Source organism: Sus scrofa, chromosome 9 (genome assembly GCF_000003025.6).
Source record: "Sus scrofa isolate TJ Tabasco breed Duroc chromosome 9, Sscrofa11.1, whole genome shotgun sequence".
Taxonomy (NCBI): Eukaryota; Metazoa; Chordata; class Mammalia; order Artiodactyla; family Suidae; genus Sus; species Sus scrofa.
Genome location: NC_010451.4, coordinates 66,552,764 through 66,577,446, shown reverse-complemented (window position 1 = coordinate 66,577,446; position 24,683 = coordinate 66,552,764). Strand labels below are relative to the sequence as shown.

At 51.7% G+C, this 24,683-nt stretch overlaps 1 protein-coding gene across 1 annotated transcript in view; it reads left to right on the top strand.

Moving 5' to 3' along the window:
* Nucleotides 1-19,887, top strand: part of SLC26A9 (solute carrier family 26 member 9) — a 35,763-nt gene extending 15,876 nt beyond the window's left edge. Inside the window, exons 6-21 of the mRNA XM_021063285.1 lie at nucleotides 1,050-1,214; nucleotides 2,008-2,160; nucleotides 2,461-2,543; nucleotides 3,287-3,434; nucleotides 4,019-4,132; nucleotides 4,322-4,399; nucleotides 4,968-5,063; nucleotides 7,945-8,051; nucleotides 9,339-9,408; nucleotides 9,536-9,628; nucleotides 9,766-9,879; nucleotides 10,513-10,782; nucleotides 11,810-11,864; nucleotides 13,490-13,635; nucleotides 15,858-15,929; nucleotides 17,588-19,887. Of these exons, the coding sequence (XP_020918944.1) occupies nucleotides 1,050-1,214; nucleotides 2,008-2,160; nucleotides 2,461-2,543; nucleotides 3,287-3,434; nucleotides 4,019-4,132; nucleotides 4,322-4,399; nucleotides 4,968-5,063; nucleotides 7,945-8,051; nucleotides 9,339-9,408; nucleotides 9,536-9,628; nucleotides 9,766-9,879; nucleotides 10,513-10,782; nucleotides 11,810-11,864; nucleotides 13,490-13,635; nucleotides 15,858-15,929; nucleotides 17,588-17,635 (1,812 nt within the window). The 3' untranslated portion in view covers nucleotides 17,636-19,887. The remainder of the gene's footprint in view (nucleotides 1-1,049; nucleotides 1,215-2,007; nucleotides 2,161-2,460; nucleotides 2,544-3,286; nucleotides 3,435-4,018; nucleotides 4,133-4,321; nucleotides 4,400-4,967; nucleotides 5,064-7,944; nucleotides 8,052-9,338; nucleotides 9,409-9,535; nucleotides 9,629-9,765; nucleotides 9,880-10,512; nucleotides 10,783-11,809; nucleotides 11,865-13,489; nucleotides 13,636-15,857; nucleotides 15,930-17,587) is intronic.

Genomic DNA, 24,683 nt, shown 5'->3' with positions numbered 1-24,683 from the left:
GAAATAGCAAAAGAAAAAAAAAGGACGAGTAGAAGTTGACCAGTAACCAAATGAACAGAGCACCGAAGGACAGTCCAGGCAGGGGAAGAGCACCCAAATAACTGAGGCCTAAGAGAGCTGTGAACTGGCCAGGGACTGGCAAGACAAAGGGTGTGGTGTGACCGGAAAGCAAGAGGCCTTTGGGGAAAGAGCCAGAAAAGAGGCCAGACAGGCAGGTAGGGCCAGACAGTGAAGTGTTAAGTCCATCCCCTAAACAGTGGCTTTGGGTCTGATTAGCACTCAGATGGGATCCCGCAGACGATGGAGAAATAGTGGGTGGGAGGTAGATCAGAATCAAAGCAGGGGTGTTCCCGCTGTGGCGTAACAGGATCAGCAGTGTCCTTGGGGCCACTGGGATGCAGGTTCAACCCCCGGCTCAACACAGTGGGTTAAGGATCCCGTGTTGCTGCGGCTGCGGGGTGGGTCGCAACTACAGCTCGGATCTGATCCTTGGCCCTGGAACTCCATGTGCCCCAGGGCAGCCAAAAAAAGAAAAAAAAAAAAAAAAGAATCAAAGTAGGGACCTGTTGGGAGACTATGCAGAGGCCAGGGAAGAGGGATAGGGCCTAGGCCATGGAGATGGGGGGTGTGCGGGTGGGGGGTACCTTAAGGGCATTTTGCCAAGAACAGAATGAACAGGGCTTGGTGATAGATTGGAGCTGGGGAGTGAGGGAGGTTGACTCCCCAGCTTTTTGATGGCCAGCTGGGTGGCTGGGGGTGTCAATTACTGAGAGAGGACATACCGGTGAGTACCAAGTTCTTCCGGCAGATGAGGAAGGTGGAACCAATGAGGAAAGTGGAACCAATCAGGTGAAGTGTCAGAGGCCTGTGTCCCGAGGGGCTAAAAGGTCTGCTGGCAGAAAGGGCAGGACAAGGTCACGATGGACTCATTTTCCTGGAGCTACTGCGGTCCCAGGGCTGCATGGAAGTCCGGGCCCTAGGTTTGGGTCAGGCAGGTGTGGGAACCGCTGACCCATCTTGGTCTCTCCCCACCACCCCTCTCCTCTCAGATGGGCCTGGGCTTCGTGCAGTTCGGCTTTGTGGCCATCTACCTCTCCGAGTCCTTCATCCGGGGTTTCATGACAGCCGCTGGCCTGCAGATCCTGATCTCCGTGCTCAAGTACATCTTCGGACTGACCGTCCCCTCCTACGCGGGCCCTGGGTCCATTGTCTTCGTGAGTCTTAGGAGCACATCCTGCGCATGGAGTGGGGTTTGCGCCGACACAGGAGTAGCGATTACTGTCTTAAGAAGTTGTGAGCTCCTCCTTACGGGATGTTCCCAAGCAAGGGCCCGGGGACCCATTGTTCAGAGAGGATTCCAAGAGGGTCCCACTTTGGAAGGGAGGGTCAAATACATGACCTTGAGGGCTCGCTGAGGTTAATCCCTACGGAAAAGAAGACATACACTCTTCATCACTTCCTCATCCCAGTGCCTCAACCCCTCCCTGCCTGGGAAGTCTTTTTTTTTTTTTTTTTTTGCCATTTCTCGGGCTGCTCCTGTGGCATATGGAGGTTCCCAGGCTAGGGGTCCAGTTGGAGCTGTAGCCGCCAGCCCACACCACAGCCACAGCAACGAGGATCCGAGCCGCATCTGCACCTACACCACAGCTCATGGCGATGCTGGATCCTTAACCCACTGAGCAAGGCCAGGGATCGAACCTGCAACCGCAGTCGGATTCGTTAACCACTGCACCACAATGGGAACTCTGGGAAGTCTCTTCTTATGCCTAATCTCCATCCCTCCTCCTTTAGTTTGAACTCTTTGTAGAGAAAGAGGATGGGAAGCATAAGCTCTAGACACGCCCTCTGGGAGAGGGTGGGAAGGTGGGATCCTGGGCAGGATCTGGATTCTGTGTTGGGGCACCTCTGAGAGGGCCGAAAGATACCGCTTCAGTGGGTTGGATGCTGGGTGGGGGTGGGAGGGGAAGAAGCGGTAGGAGCTCATGAGCATGATGCGCTCTCCCCCAGACCTTCATCGACATTTGCAAAAACCTCCCCCACACCAACATCGCCTCACTCATCTTCGCCATCATTAGCGGCATCGTCCTGGTGCTGGTGAAGGAGCTTAATGCCCGCTACATGCACAAGATCCGCTTCCCCATCCCTACAGAGATGATTGTGGTAAGGACCTTGCCCAGGGCTGGGGTGTTGGGGTCCAGGCTGGGAGGCCTGTGAAAAAAGGAATCCAGCTCCAGATAGAGCCAAGGGGGCCCTTTGACCTGCCCACTGTCAGCCCGTGGAACAGACTGAATCCACTTCATCCCCAGCATGTGGCTGCCATTCCTGCTCCTCAGCTTGTTTGCCCTCAAGGAGGCAGGGGAGTGGGCTTTGGGGTCCCCAGAGAAAAGGGAGGCTTGAGAGAAACCCCTGCCCTGGCCCCCACTTGGGGCCAATCCCCATTCTTCACGTCGGGGTTTGCAGGTGGTGGTGGCAACAGCTATCTCCGGGAGCTGCAAGATGCCCAAAAAGTATCACATGCAGATCGTGGGAGAGATCCAGCTTGGGTGAGTCCAGGTGGTGGGAAAGCCGGATCCCACTCCCACTGTACCCCTACCTAGGCTTGGAGTCGGAGATGAGATGAATTCTATGAAAGTACATTGTAAATTCTAGGGCACTATTATGGTATATATTGTCATGGAGAAGAGCTATGAGTCTTCCCTGCCACACTCCCCCAAAAGTCACATTCAACAGATGCTATGAAAGCAAAGCCTCTCTGATGAGCCCTCCCCTGGTTTTTTTGCCTTGCTCTAATGCATTGACTCTTTTATCCATGTGGAAAGGAAGCTATTAGGATCAACCAAATTCATGAAGCCTCTCCTCTGGGTCCGGGATCACCCTGGGCCCTGGGAGGGGAGAGGGAGTGCTTATGCTTCAGAATTGGAGCGGGCGATGGGGAAAAGGCTTCAGAGCACTGGGGGCTGTGGATCAGAGGACCAGGGAGCTCAGAGAGTCCAGAATCTGGATGTGAACAAATGAGGCCCTACCATGTCCTGGCTCTGTGCCCTCAGACAAGTTATGTTCCCTAAGCCTCGGATTTGTGCTTTGTCGAGGGGAGTGGTGGTAGTGGCCCTGCAGAGGTTCTGAGGATTCCGACGGCAAGGGGTGATACGTGTAAGGCCCTGGCACAGAGTGGGGCCCCATTGGGGTTGACGAAGCCCAGATGGGGTCTCTGTGGGTGGCTGAAGGACGAGGTGCCCTCTCTCTCCTCACACCGTTGGGCCCTGCCTCCCTTCTGGCTCCTCGGCAGGTTCCCTACTCCCGTGTCGCCTGTGGTTTCGCAGTGGAAGGACATGATTGGCACAGCCTTCTCCCTGGCCATCGTGGGCTATGTCATCAACCTGGCCATGGGCCGGACCCTGGCCAACAAGCACGGCTATGATGTGGATCCTAACCAGGTAGTCCAGCCACCACAGCAGGACTGAGCAGGATGGGCTGGGGCCCCCAGAGGCCTGGCAAGAGGCACCGTGGGGCTCTCTGGGAGAGGGAGGAAGAAGGCTGCCTGCCAGTGGGGAGGGGGACGCAATTGCCAACAGGCTGACTTCAGTTTTATGGGGGTTAGATGGTTTTTTTGGTTTTTGGTTTTTTTGTCTTTTTGCCTTTTTCTTGAGCCACTCCCACAGCATATGGAGGTTCCCAGGTAAGGGGTCTAATCGGAGCTGTAGCCACCGGCCTACACCATAGCCACAGCAACCTGGGCTCCGAGCCACATCTGTGACCTACACCACAGATCACAGCAACGCCAGATCCTTAACCCACTGAGCAAAGCCAGGGATTGAACCCAAAACCTCATGGTTCCTGGTCGGATTCGTTAACCACTGCGCCGTGACGGGAACTCCGGGATTTCCCGGGCTTTATAGCAGTAGGATCACTCTCACGTTCAAGATCCAGCTTGCGGGGATGACGATGATGTCTGGTCTGTACCCTGTGCCCGACCCCCACCCCCACCCCCAGCTTCCAATCTTGTCCCCGGTACCCACAGGAGATGATCGCCCTGGGCTGCAGCAACTTCTTCGGCTCCTTCTTTAAAATCCATGTCATTTGCTGTGCTCTCTCTGTCACTCTGGCTGTGGATGGAGCTGGAGGAAAATCGCAGGTGAGTGCTGGACCAGAGGTTTGAGAGGGGAGGGGATGAAAAGTAGTGGAAGAGTTGCTCTGGAAAAGCCAGGCTAGCTGCCTCTCCAGCCTTCCTCTCTCCTCTACTTGACCCAAGGCATCTACTGGCAAGAAATCAAGAACAAGAAGTTCCCACCTCTACCCTGTTTCCAACTCTTTCTCTGAACAGGTGTCAAGCCTGTGCGTGTCCCTGGTGGTGATGATCACGATGCTGGTCCTGGGGTCCTACCTCTACCCTCTCCCCAAGGTAAGAGCACAGCATGAGAGTAGAGGCCAGGGAGAGACTCCAGTAAGAGCAGGCCCTAAGAGCTGTGTGGCACTTTACAGATTACCAAGTGCCGTCCTTGTCACACTTTGTCCCAATCACAACCTGTAAGGTAGTCAATGCAGGTTTTCCTCTCCCCATTTTACAGGTGAGAGAAACTGAGGCTGAGAGCATCTAGGTGATCTGGCTGTGACGACAAGGCTCGCAAGGGCAGAGCTGGTCTCAAACTCCAGCCTTCAGACGTCAAAGTCCAGGCCCCAGTCAGTGTTGACAAGTGCCTGTGGGCACCCATAGGAGGGCTCTCGGCACGGGCCGTTTGGGGATGAGGGAAGAAGGGAAGGGCAAAGACAGGGCCACGATGGGCCCTGTGGCGCTATCATCTGCACTCTCCAGCCCTAAGATTGAGGGCAAAGATCTGGGGGTTCTATCAGCCAGAAAGTTCTAGAACTGCAACTCTGTCCTGCCAGGCTCCAGGGTGGTCAGGTGTTTGTAGGAAGGACAGGAAGAAGGGGACACTCAGGTGACAAGGAACAATGTTCTGCTTCCCCAGTCTGTGCTAGGAGCCCTGATTGCTGTCAACCTCAAGAACTCCCTCAAGCAACTTACCGACCCCTACTACCTGTGGAGGAAAAGCAAGCTGGACTGTGTAGGTATCTGTGGCCTCTCGGTACCCATCATGCCCCTGCCGCCTCCTCCAACCCCACAGCCCGTTCTGCTATCAACAATCCCTCTGGTCGGCTGCTCCCTATTTAGCATAGCTGAGGGCTAAGAGCTCAGGTCTTGGAGTGAGACATCTTATGTTCAAATCCTAACTCAACCATTCACTGACTCTATACCAATAGCAAGTCCCTTAACTTCTCTGAGTCTTGGCTTCCTCATCTGTGAAATGAGATAATACGAGCAAGGAACACATGGTCTAAACATGTACCTGTGTTCAATAAAACATAGCTGTTGTTATTTTTATGATTTATAGTTCCAAGGAAAGCAAAATGAAATCATTTTTTTAAAAAGTCATGGCTCGGCAGTAATGAACCCGACTAATATCCATGCGGACACAGGTTCGATCCCTGGTCTTGCTTAGTGGGTTATGGATCCAGCGTTGCCATGAGCTGTGGAGTAGGTCACAGATCCAGCTCGGATCCCAAGTTGCCATGGCTGTAGCTGTGGCGTAGGCCACTAGCCTCAGCTCTGATTCAACCCCTAGCCTAGGAACTTCCATATGCCATGGGTGTGGCCCTAAAAAAGACAAAAATAAAAAAATTTTAAAATCTGGAACATAAAGCCGGCAGCCAGCCAGGTTAGCAGACTTCTCTGGAGCTCTATTTCTTCATTTGTAATGAGAATGAGTCATGGCTGTGTCACATACTGATTCTGAGGATTAAGCGTGATCATACTAGGAAAGCACCCTGTAGCCATAAGCACTCAGCAAACATGACTTATTGTTTTGATTAATCACATCCCCAGTGTATCTTCCGCTGGGCAGCAGAAATGAGGCTGCGATGTATCATCCCCATTTAAGCCCCATCATAAGCTGGGAGAGAGGCTTTACTAACCTCTTTTCAAAATGATGAAACCAAGGCTCAGAGAAAGGTTAAGTAACTCATCAAAGGCCACAGAAGTAATAAGTGGTAGTCGGGACTGGAACTCCAAGTCTTAGTTAGACTCCAAACCTCTGGGCTGTTCCGTCTCACAGGAGAGGAGGCGCGCCTGCATGGTACGGGAAGGAAGTCCTTAAAGCCAAAGAAGTGAATGGTTCATCTGGGGTCCCACAGTGAATGAGTGATGAAGGCAGTAAGAAAAATAATGTTCCTTGGAGTCCCACAGTGGTCAACGAATCCAACTAGGAACCATGAGGTTGCGGGTTTGATCCCTGGCCCTGCTCAGTGGGTTAATGATGCGGTGTTGCCGTGAGCTGTGGTGTAGGATCTGGCATTACTGTGGCTGTGGTGTAGGCCAGCGGCTACAGCTCCAATTCAACCCCTAGCCTGGGAACTTCCATATGCCACGGGTGCGGCCCTAGAAAAGGCACACAAAAAAAAAAAAGAAAGAAAGAAAAAATAATGTCCCAATTCCCACCCCCAAAGATCTTACCACATCTCAGCAATCTCCCCACTGCAACAGTAGTCCCTGATATTCACATAGTGTTTGGGGTTTGCATCTGATCTTCACAATTCCCTACAGGAATGTGGGCAGATTTATTTCCTTTAGAGGAAGTTCCCACGTGGTGCAGAATCTGATGTTGTCACTGCAGTGGCTTGGGTTGCTACTGTGGCGTGGGTTCGATCCCTGGCCCAGGAACTTCCATATGCCGTGGCCGAAAAAAAAGGAAGAACTCGGGGGACTCTCAAGTATCATAGGAGACAACTATCAAAACTGCATCCAGGAGTTCCTGCTATGGGGCAGGGAGTTAAGAATCCAACCGCAGGGAGTTCCCATTGTGGGGAAGCAGAAACAAATCCAACTAGCATCCATGAGGGTGTGGGTTTGATCCTTGGCCTCCTTCAGTGGGTTAAGGATCTGGCATTGCCATGAGCTGTGGTGTAGGTCGCAGATGTGGCTCAGGTCCTGCATTGCTATAGCTGTGGTGTAGGCTGCCAGCTGTAGCTCCGATTTGACCCCTAGCCTGGGAACTTCCATATGCCACAGGTGTGGCCCTAAAAAACTGCAAGGGCTCAGGTCACTGAGAGGGTACAGTTTCCATCCTCAGCCCAGCACAGCAAGTTGAAGGATCTGGCATTGCCACAGGTACAGTGTAGGATTCAAGCCCTGGCCCAGGAACTTCCATATGTCACGGTGTGGCCAAAAAAGAAAAAAAACTGCATCCAATCCTGCCCCCACCCAGGTCAGGAAGTGTAGATAAGCAGGTATTCATGTACTCAGTAAACTCAGATACTCCGTTTACTGTTGGGTGGAGGAAGGGGACTCACATTTATTGAGCACCCACTAAGCACCCATCACTAGGCTGGGACCTTATCTTCCTAACTCTCTGATGCTGTCATGAAGCTGATGTATTATCATTCCCCCTTTGTGGATTAACTAACTGAGGCTCACATTGCTAGTAAACAGGAGAATGAAACAGAACCCCTGCATATCTGACCCAGTTCTCACACTCCTGTCACTTCGCCACGCTGCCTCCCTGTGGGTGCCGGGATTGTCTGCTGACAACTAGCCATGATCAGGCAGTCACACTCAACCCAAGGGAACTGGGCAAGTGTAACCAAAGCATAAATAATGTAAAACGGTGCGGAAATGCTGTGAAAAGGGCAGGGCGGGCCTGGGGTTGTGCTAGCAGGGAGTGGCCTTAGCTGATCCAGGAAAATTCCCAATAGGGTAGTTTTCTCCCCAGGCTTGCTTGGTTTTCGGCCACCCCAGCAACATAGAGAGTTTCCGGGGCCAGGGATCAGAGCCGAGCCACAGCTGCAGCCCGATCCTTAACCCACTGTGCTGGGCTCCAGAGACACTGCCAATCCCCTTGCGCCACAGCGGGAACTCCTCCCAAGCCTGTTTTGACATCTCTCTCCTCACAGTGCATCTGGGTGGTGAGCTTCCTCTCCGCCTTCTTCCTGAGTCTGCCGTATGGTGTGGCGGTGGGAGTCGCCTTCTCCGTCCTGGTGGTGGTCTTCCAGACCCAGTTGTAAGTAACAGCCCCTCCCCCCAAGGCACAGCAGCGGATGCCCCTGGGCCCGTCTGCCAAGGGCTCCCCTGCCGAGGCCTGGCCCAGCCTGCTGTGCCTTCTGGAGGTGCTGCCAGGCCCGAGGAGAGCCCAGCCCAGCCAGGACTGTCATCACAGGCTGAGCTGACTTCCTGTATGCTAAATACCCAGGCTGTCATGGTCCTGAAGGGCTGGGGGCTCAGAAAAAGTAGAGGATGAGCAGGTGGGTGAGCTTAGTGTCCTTCCAAGGGTACTGCCAGACCTCAGACAGAATGGGTCCTCACCCCAGAGGAATACAAGGGCAGAGAATAGATATCTCCTTCCTATGAAAACACTTAGGATTTCCCACCGTGGCTCAGTGGTTAACGAATCTGACTAGGAACGATGAGGGGGCAGGTTCGGTCCCTGGCCTTGCTCAGTGGGTTAACGATCTGGCATTGCTGTGAGCTGTGGTGTAGGTTGCAGATGCAGCTCGAATCTGGCATTGCTGTGGCTCTGGCGTAGGCCAGTGGCTCCAGGTCCAATTCAACCCCTAGCCTAGGGACCTCCATATGCCCCGGGTGCGGCCCTAGAAAATACAAAAAAAAAAAAAAAAAAAAAAAAAAAATCAAGTAGAGGAGTTCCCTTTGTGGCTCAGCAGTTGACAACCTGACTAGGATCCATTAGGATGCAGGTTCAGTCCCTGCAGGTTCAGTCCCTGGCCTCGCTCAGTGGGTTAAGGATCCAGCATTGCTGTAAGCTGTGGTGTAGGTCACAGATGTGGCTCAGATCCCGAGTTGCTGTGGCTATGGCTGTGGTGTAGGCCCGTGGCTACAGCTCCACTTCAACCCTAGCCTGGGAACTTCTATATGCCGTGGGTGCAGCCCTAAAAAGACCAAAAAAAAAAAAAAATCAAATAGAGCAGACCAGATGTTCAGGGCAAGGCAGGAAGGATGCCACATGTTAGGGAAGCCCTGTTTTCTCTTCTTGAGAATGCAGAACCATGTGGTAACTTCAGGGCCACTTACTCTGGTCGCTGTGTGTACCCGCACTCTTTCTCCCCAGTGAGCCCCAGTCTGAGAGCTAACTCTGGAGCTACCTGTCATCTCTCTAATTATAGCCCAGCCACAGGCCACCAGGCACGGGTCTTCAGTGCAGAAAGACAAACATAACAGGCCTAGAGTGAGGAAGGGAATTGCTCTGCCTCTGCCCAGTCCCCAGCCCCAGAATCCTTCCAGAAACATCCACTAAGAGCATTCTCTTCTGTTTTTCTTTTTCTTCTTCATCCAGTCGAAATGGCTATGCTTTGGCTCAAGTCATGGACACTGACATCTATGTGAATCCCAAGACCTATAATAGGGTGGGTAATCCAAGCTTATAATCTCTTCTTTTGTCCTATCCCCACCCCAAATAAGAAGTTTTTTAAAAAAGCAAAAAAGCCAATAATGATATTGCTATTACCTGAGCTGAGTGTCCCTGTCTCACAGGTCCAAGAAATCCAGGGGATTAAGATTGTCACTTACTGCTCCCCTCTCTATTTTGCCAACTCAGAGATCTTCAGGCAAAAGGTCATTGCCAAGGTAAGGCTCAGTCCTCGGGTGACCGGAGGGGCTGGACAGAGCACGCCCAGATGATGCATTAAAGGGAGCTGGGAGTTGAGAACAGGCCACCTCCAAAGAGGGTGGAATCAAGACTACTCTGGGCTCTCTCCCTGCAGACAGGTGTGGACCCGCAGAAAGTACTGCTGGCCAAGCAGAAATACCTCAAGAAGCAGGAGAAGAGGAGAACGATGCCCACGCAACAGAGGAAGTCTCTATTTATGAAAACCAAGGTGAAGTGAGGCTAGAAAGAGCCCACGCCCTCTCCCTGGCCCTCTCTGGTCTTGCCACTCGGTGCCCCACCTCCCAGTACCCTTGAAGGCAAAGACATCAGGTCTCTGCAGCCATTGCTGGTGGCCTTGCCTGGTGGGCATCTTCTCCTTGGGTGAGGAGCGGCCAGCTCCTGGGGTAATCACTGAACTCCCATGGCACCTCTTCATTTTCTGGCTAAGACATACCCATGGAACAACCCCAGATAGGGAGGAGCAATGAATTTTCAGGGTACCCAGCCAACCTAGCATTAGCAAGGTGGAGGTGGGCGTGGGAATCCCGGGGACAAGAAGGCAGACACAGATAAATGCGAAAATGACCTCAATTGTTCCCAAAAGGGCTTCCTCACAGAGCAGAAGGGGCTGAGGCTTCAGGGCCTCTCTTGGATGGTTCCTGCAAATTGCAATGGGTTGTGGGAGATCAGACATGCAGGCCCTGCCTAAAGAAGGGGTGTGGGGAGACACCAGGTCTGTGGGCTCTTCGTGGCTTGTATTCACGACCATCAGATTGAGTTACTCACCTCCACTTGCACGTTCCTTGCTGCTGTGATGGAGTTTGATGATTCCTGACTCTGCCCTCCCTCTCCCACCCTCCAGACTGTCTCCCTGCAGGAGCTGCAGCAGGACTTTGAGAATGCCTCCCCGACCGACCCCAACAACAACCAGACGCCTGCCAATGGCGCCAGCGTGTCCTACATCACCCTCAGCCCTGACAGCTCCACAGCTGTCCCTTGTGAGCCCCTGGCCTCCGCTGAGCCCAGGGACATGCTGGCCAGCGTCCCACCCTTTGTCACTTTCCACACCCTCATCCTGGACATGAGTGGCATCAGCTTTGTGGACCTGATGGGAATCAAAGCTCTGGCCAAGGTGAGGCCCTCGGGCAGAGGGATGCCAGCTCTTCTCCCCCACACGGTCCTCCCTGCTCTTCCACCAGCCCTCATTTCCACCAGCCGAGCCAGGAAGCTCAGCGAGGAGGCTACCAGCTCCTAGGATCCTTTTCCCCAGATGCCACTGCAGAGCAGGCCCAGGCAGTCCAAGACGATGAGTGCCTGGGAAGGAGTACCAGAGCCAGGCTCTGCTGGGTCACCTGTCCTAGCACCCAAGTTCCCTCTCGGGCTGCCAGGAACCCACCCCTGGGGAGAGTTCAACTGGGTCCTGATGCATGATCTGTTGCTCCTTCCTACATTCACCCAGACACTAGCATCCGCTGGTTCTGGCCAACCGAGGAAAGGAGAAGAAATAACATCAGTGCCCCACATCCTTACGCCAAACAGGCAGCTCACTGAACACCTTGAGTAAATGTATCCATCTGATGTCTTCTCAGCAGCCATTTCCAATGGCAAGGAGTCAGCAAACCTCAGAGCTGGGCCATAGAGAGGCAGCTCAGGGAAACCAGCCGGTCCAGAGGGCACACAGGCTGATGTTGTCATCATCAGCCAGGTGCACAGAGGCTCCATCCCCAGCTGTGGGCTCAGCTGGCTTCCCTAGCCTGGACCTGGGGTCCATTCAGGGAAAGCCCTGGCCTCTCCGGGCCTCAGTCTTCCTCTGCATGATCTGCCTGAAGCCACACATTCACGGGAGAGATGGAGTCTGGGACTCTCAGCTACAGAAAGAAAAGATCTGGCCCCATACGAAGGGGCCTCGGGGACTTTAAGTGGCTGCCTGGTTGGCAAAGCCCCATGTCCTCCCCGCTTTCCAGAGGAGCAATCCGCCAACACTCCAGGGAGAAGTGGTGTGCTTTGCTGCTATTTTTATCTTTGGCTGCCAGGGCTCTCAGGGCTGCTTATTTGTTTGGCTTCCCCTCTGAAGTGCATTTTGTGAATTACTTTTGAGATCCACTCAGAACATTCTTTTCCTTTTGTCTCCCTACCCCACCCCCCTCCCCACCCCCCAGCTGAGCTCCACTTACAGGAAGATTGGTGTGCAGGTCTTCTTGGTGAACATTCATGGTAAGAGAAGGCGGATGGTTAGGAGACCAGGAGGCTGGTGAGGGAGTAGGGTAGGAACAGGTGGGGGGGGATGCTGAATAGCCAGGGGGGTGGAAATGAGAACACCCAAACGTTCTCCCAAACTACTGCCTGCTTGTAAGAGCTTCAGGCACGAGTCAGAAGGGACCACAGCTAGAGTATATAAACATCCTAGGGGTCTCAAAAACAGAGTGGGGATTGTGGAGTTAAGGACAATGATGGCGCTCCCGTGGTGGCTCAGTGGTTAGCAAACTCGACTAGCATCCATGAAGACATGGGTTCGATCTCTGGCTTTGCTCAGTGGATTAAGGATCTGTCATGAGCTGCATGTAGGTGGCAGATGCAGCTTGGATCTGGAGTTGATGTGGCTATGGCTGTGGCATAGACCAGTGGCTTCAGCTCCGATTGGACCCCTAGCCTGGGAACCTCCATATGCCATGAGTGTGGCCCTAAAAAGACAAAAAATATCAAAAAAAAAGAAAGAAAGGGAGTTCCCGTCATGGCTCAGTGGTTAACGAATCCGACTAGGAACCATGAGCTTGCAGGTTCGATCCCTGGCCTTGCTTAGTGTGTTAAGGATCCAGCGTTGCCATGAGCTGTGGTGTAGGTTGCAGACGCGGCTCAGATCTGGCGTTGTTGTGGCTGTGGTGTAGGCTGGCGGCTACAGCTCTGATTCGCCCCCTAGCCTGGGAACCTCCATATGCCGTAGGAGCAGCCCTAGAAAAGGCAAAAAGACAAAAAGACAAAAAAAAAAAAAAAGGACAGCTAGGGGAGTTCCCTGGTGGCTCAGTGGGTTAAGGATCCAGTGTTGTCACTGCTGTGGTATAGCTTCCATCCCTGGCCTGGGAATTTCCACATGTCACGGGTATGGCAACTAGGATTCTAATTTGCCCCACCAGTAACTTGCCACATATCTCCTTGGTCAGGTCACTTCATCTATCTAGGGATCAGTTGCCACCTTCATAAAATGAGGGGGTGGACCAGATGAATTTGGGTATCTTCTCTACAGTATAGTTAGATATACCATAACTATCTGGGGAAGATTCAGACACACAATTTTATAGGCACACAGCCTCCAAGGGGCACACATACACAGCCTCAAGGACATGCCAAGTGGCAGTGGACCTTCGCCTTGTTAGCATGTATACAGAGTGCAGGGATGTGGACACACAGCAGGTGCACACAGACACACAAGGGAATGGGAAGGGGCCCACACACACCCTGATTCCCTCTGAGGTCAGCGACTGCCAGCAGGCCTAGGCAGCTGCAGCTCCGCTCAGGGTGAGCGTCTGTACCGGCAGTGACCTGCTCTGTGTGTGCTCTGGAGTTAGAGCAGAGGCTCTCCCCCCCACCCCTCACTGGACACCACCCCCCAGATCGTTTAGCCTTTCCCTCTGGAATCACCGCAAACTACCAACTCCCTGAATCCAATTGCTTCCTTCTGCCCTGGGTTGAATGTTCAGCATCCTCGAGCTCGAGTTGCCCCCTGCTGTCCAGAACTGATACTGCAAAGCCTGCTCTCCCCTTCCCTCTCACCATCTTCCCCTGCCCCCAGCTCCAGTCCACAACGGGGTTACCTTTTGAAGGTGCTCTTTCCCTCTTTCCAGCCCAGGTGTACAATGACATTAGCCACGGAGGCGTCTTTGAAGATGGGTGTCTAGAGCGCGATCACGTCTTTCCCAGCATACACGATGCTGTCCTCTTTGCCCAGGCAAAGGCCCAGGAAGTGGCCCCAGGACATGCTTTCCGAGGGGTAAGATGTCTGTGCTTAGAGAACCCTGGGCCCCAGGGCACTGAAATAGCAGGACGGTTTGGGTTCCAACACCAATTCTGTCGTTTAACTTTTCTGGGAGTTCCCGTCAATCCTCAACTACGATCCATGAGGATGCGGGTTTGATCCCCGGCCTTGCTCAGTGGGTGAAGGATCCGGTGTTGCTATGAGCTGTGGTGTATGTCGCAGACACAGCTCAGATCCTGCCTTGCTGGGGCTGTGGCATAGGCTGGCAGCAGCACCTCTGATTGGACCTGGGAGCTTCCAAATGCCAAAGGTGCAGACCAAAAAAGCGAAAAGATAAATGTTTCTGAAGCTGTTTTCTTATCTGTGGAATGGCTACCCCAAGGTAATATTACCTAACTCACAGGATTTTTCTTTTATTTTGACTTTAGGATCATCTGATCATATTTTTTATGTCCCTTTCAAGAGTTTTGTATTATAAAATTCTTTACCAACATTAATTTCCAGATCACACAAACACCCAAAGCGTAGTAGGTTATGCCCAGAATTCTGGCACAGCCGACCCTCTCCTGCTCCTTCCCTCTTTCTAGAAGAAGCCTTGGAGAAGGGAGGGGAGTAAGCCTGCCCGTTTTAATTTAGCAGAGCTTAGAGATTTCAGACTGGTGATGGATGAAGAGTATGGCTCAGGGTTTTGTCTCAGCTTCTTGACATTTAATTTCCTAGCTCAGTAAGCGGTATGCAAATGAGCTACAAATAACACTGTCTACAAATAACACTCCAGAAAGCCCGGGAGGTAGAAAAATCCCATCCTGCTGGAGTCCTTGCCCAGGCCTCCCCAGCCAACCCCACCTCCAAGATTGCCCTCCCAGCTCATGCTGCCCTTGACCTCCCAAGACTCTGTGCTGTGCCCATGATAAAAAAATAAAATAACAAAAAACAATAACGAAAAAACAAAAAAACTCTTCTGCCCTCTGTGGGTCCTCAGAAAGTCTTTTCTGGCCCCAGGGCAACCACTTGCTCTTTGCTTTAAGAGACTGATAAAGGTGAAGCCATCTGTTCTAAGTGCTGAAAGCCTGCCCAAGGAAACACGGGGCCTGGCGCCAGCCCATGGCACACAGAGAGAAACTGTGTGAGAGCAAAGGCCTTTCTGGCCACATGCACCTCGTCGCCAGAGCAAAGAGGGAGATTCTGGAAGAATCCTCAGCATCCGTTATTGCACAAATAATGTCCAGTTACTACAGTGTAGATTTTTTTTTTTTTTTTTTTGCTTTTTAGGGCCACACTTGTGGCATATGGAGGCTCTCAGGCTAGGGGTCTAATTGGAGCTGTTGCCGCCAATCTACGCCAGAGCCACAGCAATGCCGGATCCTTAACCCACTGAGCAAGGCCGGGATTGAACCCCCATCCTCATAGATCTTAGTTGGGTTCGTTAACACCTGAGCCACGATGGGAACTCCGCTACGGTGTAGATATTCTTAAAAATTTATATTATACCCATTGTACATTTACATGTTACAGAATATATACACATATACGAATTACACACACACACACACACACACCCTTTTCAACAGTGCAGTGAAGGAGAACCAGCAAAGTGAGTTCGAGTACCCTCTTACAGATGAGGAAACAGACTTCCAGGGCGGGGAAACAGACCCCCAGGTCAGGCAGCTAGCCAGTCCTCCCCATAAGCTAGGTAACCCTCCCTGCCTCTGAGAGCCCCACTGCAGAGGCCGCCCCCGATGCACACCTGTCTGCTGTGAGGAAGAAGAGCACAGCTGGGCTGTATTTTGAGAGGCAAATGAGGGAGGCGAGGGAAGGGGCAAGAGGGTGAGTTGTGTCAGAACCTGTGGTCCCCCGGAGTTTCCGTCGTGGCCCAGTGGTTAGTGAATCCGACAAGGAACCATGAGGTTGCGGGTTCGATCCTTGGCCTTGCTCAGTGGGTTAAGGATCCGGCGTTGCCATGAGCTGTGGTGTAGGTTGAAGATGCGGCTCGGATCCCAAGTTGCTGTGGCTCTGGTGTAGGCTGGCGGCTACAGCTCCAGTTAGACCCCTGGCCTGAGAACCTCCATATGCTGTGGGAGCAGTCAACAAATGACAAAAAGACAGAAAAAAAAAAAAAAAAAGAACATGTGGTCCCCCCTCTCCCTCTCCCCTGGAGCCTGCCCTTGGAGCCAGGCTGTCATTCAGGCACTGGCACTCATTCTGCTCCCCTTTCCTTCCTCCCCGCCCCCGTCCAGGCTCCAGTGGACCCTGAGCTCTCTTTGTACGATTCAGAGGAGGACGGCCCCAGCTACTGGGACTTGGAGCAGGTAAGCTGAGCTGATGGAGGAAGAGCCTCTCAAACCCACAGTGTTGGCTGGACTCCTCCACCTCCAAGCCAGAGCAGTCACCTTGAAGGCAACAACGTTTCTTTCTCATCTTTCTTTTAATAGCAGATCTTAATTCTTCTCACTCCCGGAAAGGCATCCTGGGGGAGGGGAGAGTCACTGGACCAAGTCCTGGAGAACTCATATCTATTCTTAACTCTCCAACGCACAGGCCACGGATTTGGGGCAAGCCAAGTAACACCACACGGCCCCAGGGTTTATCTTGTAAAAAATAAGGGAAATGGGGGAAATACCTGTCCCATCTCCTAACAAGATGAGTGGGAGAGTCCTTTGGTGTTTTTTTTTTTTTTTTCATTAATTCAGTTGGTATTTATGGAGTGCCCACAACTTGCCACACACTATTCAAGGGTAGGCACACAGCAGTGAACAAAACAAAGACCCCTGCCCTTGGAAAACTTCTATTCTGGTAGGATCCGATGGATTCAAGGGATACAAATATGACTGTATGTGGAAGGAATTTAAGAGTTAAGAGCTATGGGAGTTCCCGTCGTGGTGCAGAGGAAACAGATCCGACTAGGAACCATGAAGTTGCAGGTTCAATCCTTGGCCTCGCTCAGTGGGCTAAGGATCCGGCATTGCCATGAGCTATGGTATAGGTCGCGGACGCAGCTCAGAACTGTGGTTGCTGTGGCGGTGGTGTAGGCCAGCAGCTGTAGCTCTGATTGGACCCCTAGCCTGGGAACCTCCATATGCCATGGGTGCAGCCCTAGAAAAAGGAAAAAAATGGGGGCGGGGGGAAGCACTATGGAGATGTGAAGTGTTACTTCTCATAGAGCCTGCAGTCCTGGCATGAAGAGGATTCCCAGCCCCATGCCCTGAATCAAAAGAAACCAGATGACTAGGTTTAGAGGAATCTAGCTTTGCATCTAACAGATATAACATCTCACTTTGTTACCTCTTCCCCTTCTGTTTGCCCCATGGTCCTCTGAACACCTCTCTGGGAGGGCTGATGGCATGTGGGGGGTGTTATGAAATAGGGCCGGGACAACGAAGATTTGGCAGACTGATTTCTGGGCCTCCAGGGAATCTCCAGCACATTCCCCAAACCTGGAGAGAACCAAAACAGCTTATCAGAGCAAGAAAGGACTTCAGAGCTTGTCTGATCACAACCCTCGTTTTACCTAATGAAGAAAAGTGGAGTGAGAAAGGAGGGAAGGGCCTGAGGAGGTCAGACACCACACCGCAGGGGATTCAGAGTCAGCCTTCCATGGAGTTCTTATTGTGGCTCCGTGGGGTAAGAACCCAACATAGTTGGATCCCTGGCCTCACCCAGTGCAGTGTCCCTGCCAGCTGCGGCACAGGTAGCAGCTGCAGCTCCGATTGGACCCCTAGCTGTTAAAAAAAAAGAAGGGGAAAAAAAGCATCCTCTCTTGTCACCTCAGTACCAGTTCATCTCTTGCACTGGCCCTGCCTCTTCGCTGTTCACATACATGTGCACACATCCGCACCCACACTTCCTCAGGATGCCTCTTTCTCTCCAGAGGTTCGCAGGGCCACCCGCTGACTGTGACCACCGTGAGCCCCACGGGTCTAACGCTCTCTCTCTCTCCCCATCCCCTCTCCTTCCTGCGGCCCCACAGGAGATGTTCGGAAGCATGTTTCACACAGAGACCCTGACGGCCCTGTGAGGGCCCAGCTGGTTCGCGCGCTGCCTCCGGAGCACCCGGCACCTGGGACTCCCACAAAGCTTGAGCCCGGGACCACTGGGGGTGGAGGGGAGAGGAGAGCACCTCCATCTGGACTCCGGTCTCTCCCCACCCTCGGCCCCGTCCTCTCTCCTGCCCCTATTTCCCTCGTGGCATCTCTGGAGCAAGCCATTCCCAGCAGCAGGGAGAGCCACCTCTTCACCGTTCTGCTGACCCTCAGGGCCCCGGCCAGCAACGAGCAAGCCTCCTGCCCAGCACACCGTATGCCCCCATGCCCTGCCTGTGGCAGCCCATGGGGACCCCCCCACCCCACTGCCAGCCTTTAAGAACAAGCCAAGAACAGAGAGGAAGCCATGTGCTGATGTGGAGTACAAGCTTCCAAGAGGTCTTGGGGCCAGCACAGCTTGGCGTCAGGGGGTGTCAAGCTGTCACAGGACACAGGGACAAACTTGCTTAGGACTCTGGGGCTTGCCCCACCAGCTGCTCCACGTCTGGCCCTGGCAGCTCTGTACTGCTTGGGACCGTGAGTTGCCACAACCCAGGAATCTCCGTCTTGGTGACAGCGTCTCTTTCCTCCTCATCTCAAGTCTGCTGAGACCTCCACTGTTATTTAGCACATCAGACCGTAGCCTGGGGGGTGGCCAACAGAGCCACCTCCCCAGGGGCAGGCCACCAAGGTAGAGGGCCCAGCCTCCTGAAACATCATCACTGCCCCTGCCTCCAAGGGTGGCTCCCTTCCACTTGAGACCAGGTAGGAACACAAAAGAGACAGATGGGTGGGGGGCTGGCAGACTCCTCTGGCAACCTAGCCACAGATACCACTTTCTGCATAAAAGCTTTTGGGAATCCCTCTTGGTACAGGAGACATGGTGGGGGGAGGGGGAGGAGGTGTGCTGGTGCCAACCCAGGGCAAACTGGTTGGACCTGCATCCTGACCATTTCCCTGACCTCAGAAATGCCTCCCCTCGGGAAATCTGCCTTGTCCTCTTCACCTGGCAAAAAGCCAATGATTTTTAACTCTACCCTCTCAGTGTGGGGCTGGAATCCTTCAGTCAGGCAAGGGCAGAGCCCAGCTGGGTGCAGAACACAGGGAAGAGCTGGTCCAGGTTGAGTCTCCTTCCACGGGGATTCCTTAACAAACTCAGCGCCCGAGGCCTTCTTCTTCTGGAGTGATGAGAAGAAGCACTATGTTCTCCATATACACAAGCAAGCAGAGCAATCCCATGGTTGACTTGAAAATAAATGGGTTGCACGTGCAAGTGTTTGGAAGATTTTCCATAGACATGCACTGAAACCCTTTTGGCCTCTCCCCACTGCTTCTCCCAAACTCCTCCAATTTAATGATACCCACCCAACAGGTTGGGCTGGCCCAGCCTGCAGAAATGTCCAAATTCCACACTTCAGTTTGACCGGCCTTGTATGTCTGTGTGTTGAGTGAGCTGGTCAGCTAGCAAGTCTTCTTAGAGTTAAAGGAGAACCCTGATGAAGAGCCAACGGATTCTTGGCCTACAAGCATTGCTTCTCTGTGAATTCATTATTCCATCTGGCTGACCATGGAACTCAAAACTTGGAAGGCAAGAGACCATGTTATCTGGGGTTCACCGTGCCCAGCACCCGAAGTGCCAAATGTCGAGAGGACAAGAACTTTAGCCAATGAAAACACACCCTCCCCAGCTCCATCTCCTGCAAACTCCAGCTCAGGTCCAAGAGGTGGGGAAAGGTCACAGGGCCTCGGGACATCCTAAACCAGAGGTGCCCTTTGAACCGAGTGTCTAGAACACTGGAGGACTTGATGAAGTGATCATTAACCCCCAGGCCAGCCCCAGAGCTCAAGGGGACTGCTGATTCACAGTGGCCTGGCGCTGGGGCTCAAGGAGGGGTCCTGCAATATGTCCAAAGATACAAGTACTCACGGAGCCCTCGGTGGACATAAGATGAGCAACAGCTGGAGTGGAGGGAGACCTTGAAGAAAACTTCACTGTGGGAATACTTTGAAAAGAACACAGATTCACACACACCCCTCACTGGATGTGACCGGGGCAGGAAAGGAGGGCAAGGCAAGGTCATAAAATAATCCAGAATTTCAATACTTTTGAATGTTCTTAGTGATACTGACCTGTGATAATGTGGTTCTCGGGGAAGACCGGGACTCTTGAGATATTTGTGTAATTTATTTAACTTAAACACCATTCTCCTTTTGTTCATTTTGCTAATAAAGTGATTTTTGAAATGGACACCAATGCACGTGTTTTACAGAGAGGCAAGACAAGTCACTTCCCCAAGATGGCCTTGTTTTTGCCCTGTCCCGGGAGCAAGCAACAGGGAGCTGAGACTTCTCTGTGAGTCCGCCAGCTCCTCTGTAAGTTCTGGTTTTCTGCTCCTGGGAGTAAATAAACCTCCACAATCCTGCTGAAGAATAGAGGCCAGGGCAAGAAGACTGGACTAAGGGATCCTCACATTCAGGACCAGTCTCCAGGGCCAACTCTTGTTCTGTTGCTGCTGGGGAGCAGGTACCATCCTGGCCTGGGAATTTCTGCATACCATGGGCACGGCCAAATATATAATTTTTTTAAATTAAAAAAGGGAGGGAGTTCCCGTCATGGCTCAGTGGAAATGAATCCAAATAGGAACCATGAGGTTGCAGATTCGATCCCTGGCCTTGCTCAGGGGGTTAAGGATTCGGCATTGCCATGAGCTGTGGTGTAGGTTGCAGATGCTGCTCGGATCCTGCATTGCTGTGGCTCTGGCGTAGGCTGGTGGCTACAGCTCCGATTCGACCCCTAGCCTGGGAACCTCTATATGCCATGGGAGCGGCCCTAGAAAAGGCAAAAAGACAAAAAAAAAATTTTTTTTTAATTAAAAAAGGGAGGAGTTACTGAGGTAGCCACTGCGGGGGTGGGGGGGGGGCAACTAGGGCTCCACCCTTCTGCGCCTTCCCAGGAGCCCTGTGAAGTGCATCTCCAAACTGTGCTGGAGGAACATTTGACTATCAGTTCATCTTCTACTGGTCAAGAGCGATCCCTTGGGTATTCACTCTTCTATAAGTACATGCTGCATGGACATGAGCACAGAGCAGTTCCCAAGGGGTCCCATGCTGTGGTATCATGGAAGACCCCAGAGCAGAAAGGAAGAGGTGTGCATGGTTCCGGGGAGAAGCCAGCAGCTAAGACTGCTCAGAGCTGCTATCCAAAAGAGGTTTTGCAGAAGAGTTTTAAGCAGTACATAGGAACCATCTAAATCAGATGCATTTCTTTGACTTCTCATCTTTAAAACCCATTTGTACCCTTAGTTATGAAACTACTGTATGGCTTTAACAATCTTTGGGGGAGTAGCTCGTCTTTGGGGGGAGTAGCTCGAAACCTCTCCCCCAAATAGTAGACATATTGGGCTTTTTGGTGGTGGTGGTGTTTTTTGTTTTGTTTTGCTTTTTTTTTTTTTTTTTTGCTATTTCTTTGGGGCCGCTCCCACGGCATATGGAGGTTCCCGGGCTAGGGGTCGAATTGGAGCTGTAGCCACTAGCCTACACCAGAGCCACAGCAACTCGGGATCCGAGCCGCGTCTGCAATCTACACCACAGCTCACGGCAACGCCGGATCGTTAACCCACTGAGCAAGGGCAGGGACCGAACCCGCAACCTCATGGTTCCTAGTCGGATTCGTTATCCACTGCGCCACGACGGGAACTCCTTTTTTTTTTTTTTAATTGTCATTTTCCTGTGGCATATGGAGGTAGTGTAGCTGCCGGAGACGCAGCAACGCGGGATCCAAGCCGCGTCTGTGACCTACACCACAGCTCACAGCAACGCCAGATCCTTAACCCACTGTGCAAGGCCAGGGATCGAACCCCCAACCTCACGGTTCCTAGTCAGATTCAGCTCAGATTCATTAACCACTGAGCCACGACAGGAACTCCCCGCATGGTTTCCTTTTTGCAGATTATAGAGCTGTATAGAGCTGTGGTCTCTCTTGTTTCTGATGTCTGGCCCCCTCGTGGCTGACGTTGGTATGGGGGCTTGCTGTAGGCTTCCTGATGGGAGGGGCTGGTGCCTGCCCATTGGTAGGTGGAGCTGATTTTTTTTCCCTCTGGTGGGTGGGGCTGTGTCTCTGGGTGAGAATAGAGGCAGCTGTGGGTCTGGGGGTCTTTAGGCAGCCTGTTTGCTGATGGGTTGGGCTGTGATCCCACCTGGATTATTGTTTGTCCTGGGGCTTCTCAGTGCTGACAGGTAAGGCCAGGTTTTCCCAAAATGGCCACCTCTAGAGGAATATATGCTGATGAATGTTCCCGAGACTTTTGCCTCCAATGTCCTTACCCCACAATGAGCCACTGTCACCCCCTGTTTTCCCAAGAGATCTTCCAAGAACTGCAGTCAGGTCCGACCCACATTCCTATGGAGTTTCGGCTCTGCCCTGGGACCCAGTACACATGAAAACCTGTGTGCACCTTTTAAGAATGGGGTCTCCGTTTCCCCAGCCCTATGGAGCTCTTGCACACAAGCCCACTGGCCTTCAATGTCAGATGCTCCGGAGCCTCCTTCTCCCAATGCCAGATCCCCAGGCATGAGGACCTGTTGTGGAGCTCAGAACTCTCACTCCCACAGGTGAGTCTCTGTGATACAGTTACTTTCCAGTCTGTGGGCTTCCCACCTGGTGGGTATGGGGTTGCTTATATCACATCATCACCCTTCCTACAGTCTTGATGTGGCCTCCTCTTTGTCTTCTGGAGTAGGATGACTTTTTTGACAGTTTGCAGCCTATTTGATTGAAAGTTGTTCAGCAGTTGGTTGTAATTTTGTTGCTTCTGTGAGAAACAGTGAGCTCCAGTCCTTCTACTCTGCCATCTTAATCCCCCTCCTACTATATACTTGATACCACACCCAAAGAAGAAAAAGTACAGGCCAATCAAACTACAAATAGAATTGGAGGGAGTTCCCGTTGTGGCACAGTGGAAATGAATCCGACTAGGAACCATGAGGTTTCGGGTTCAATCAAGCCAGCAAGGAGCTTATCCAAGGCGAGTTTATCCCAGGAATTTCAGGGTGGTTTACATTTTTTCTTATTTAATATATTTCATGAAATATGCTCTACCTGATATGGAGATGTATTTTCAAGTTATAATCATTAAAACAGTCATATTAGCATAGGAATGAACAAAGCTACCAACGGAACAAAGTAGAGTCCAGTAATGGGCCCAATGACACATGAAAACTTAGTAAATGAGAGTTGTCCTTGCAGGTCACAGAGAAAAAGATGGACTCTTTAATGAATGGTACTGGAAAAACTGGTTATCTGGTTGATAAAAAATGGACTTGACCTCATACCATTTATAGAAAACCAATTCCAAATGGATTAATATCTTTGATGTAGAAAACAAAAGTTTCAACCTTTAAAAAGATAGCATATTAAGGGAGTTCCTGTCATGGCTCAGTGGTTAACAGATCTGACTAGCAAACATGAGGGTGCAGGTTTGATCCCTGGCCTCACTCATTGGGTTAAGGTCCAGTGTTGCTGGAGTTCCCGTCATGGCTCAGTGGTTAGCGAATCTGACTGGAAACCATGAGGTTTTGGGTTTGATCCCTGGCCTCGCTCAGTGGGTTAAGGATTCGGTGTAGGTTGAGGACGCAGCTTGGATCCCATGTTGCTGCGGCTCTGGTGTAGGCTGGCAGCTACAGCTCTGATTAGACCCCTAGCCTGGGAACCTCCATATGCCGCAGGTGTGCAGGTGCTGCTCTAGAAAAGACAAAAAAAAGAAAAAAGAAAAGAAGGATCCAGGTTTGCCATGAGCTGTGATGTAGATTGCAGACACGGCTCAGATCCTGTGTCTCTGTGGCTGTGGCATAGGCCAGCAACTACAGCTCCGATTAGACTCCTAGACTGGGAACCTCTATATGCTGTGGGTGAGGCCCTAAAAAAGCAAAAATATAAAAAATAAAATAAAATAAAAAGATTCATATCAAAATAGCTTTATGACCTTGAAACAGAAAAAAAAACTGCCAAAAAGTTTGATAAATTCACCTGCATTAAAATTAGATTTTAGGGAGTTCCTTTGTGCCTCAGCAGGTTAAGGATCTGGCTTTGTCACTGCTCTGGCTCTGGTTGCAGCTGTGGCATAGGCTCCATCCCTGGCCCGGGAACTTCCACAGGCCACAGACACAGCCAAAAAAAAAAAAAAAGGAGTTCCCATGTGGTTCACTGGGTTTAAGATCTGGCATTGTCACTGCAGTGGCTTGGGTCACTTACTGCTGTGGTGTGGGTATAATCTCTGACCTGAGAACTTCCATAGGCTGCGGGTGTGGCCAAAACAAAAGCAAAAACATAAAGAAAGTGAAAAAACAAGACACAAGTAGAAACATTTGCAACATAAATATAACCAACAAAATATTAGTATCCACAATATTTAATACTCCTAAGGAGTTCCTGTTGTGGCTCAGTGGGTTAAGAACCCTACCTGGTATATGTGAGGATAGGAGAGCAATCCCTGGCCTGGCTCAGTGGATTAAGGATCTCACGTTGCCACAAGCTGCAGGGTAGGTTGCAGAGGCAGCTTGGATCCAGCTTTGCCATGACTGTGGCATAGGACCCAGCTGTAGCTTTGATTCTACCCTAGACTGGGAACTTCCTTATGCCATAGTTTTGGCTGTAAAAAGAAAAATAAATAAATAAACACTCCTAACAGTAAGGAGACAAACATCTCAAAACAAAAATGGGCAAGGGAGTTCCCATTGTGGCACAGTGGAACCAACCCAACTGGTATCCATGAGGAAGGGGGTTCTGTCCCTGGCCTCACTCAGTGGGTTGGGGATCCAGCATTGCCATGAGCTGTGTTGTAGGTGGCAGACATGGCTCAGATCCCACATGGCTGTGCCTGTGGTATAGGCCGGCAGCTGTGGTTCAGTTTGGACCCTTAGCCTGGGAACTTTCATGTGCCATGAGTGCAGCCCTATAAAACAAAACAAAAAAAGGAGGAAGGGCAAAAGAAATGAACACTTTACAGGGAAACACAAATAGCCAATAGGTATGTGAAAAGATGTTTA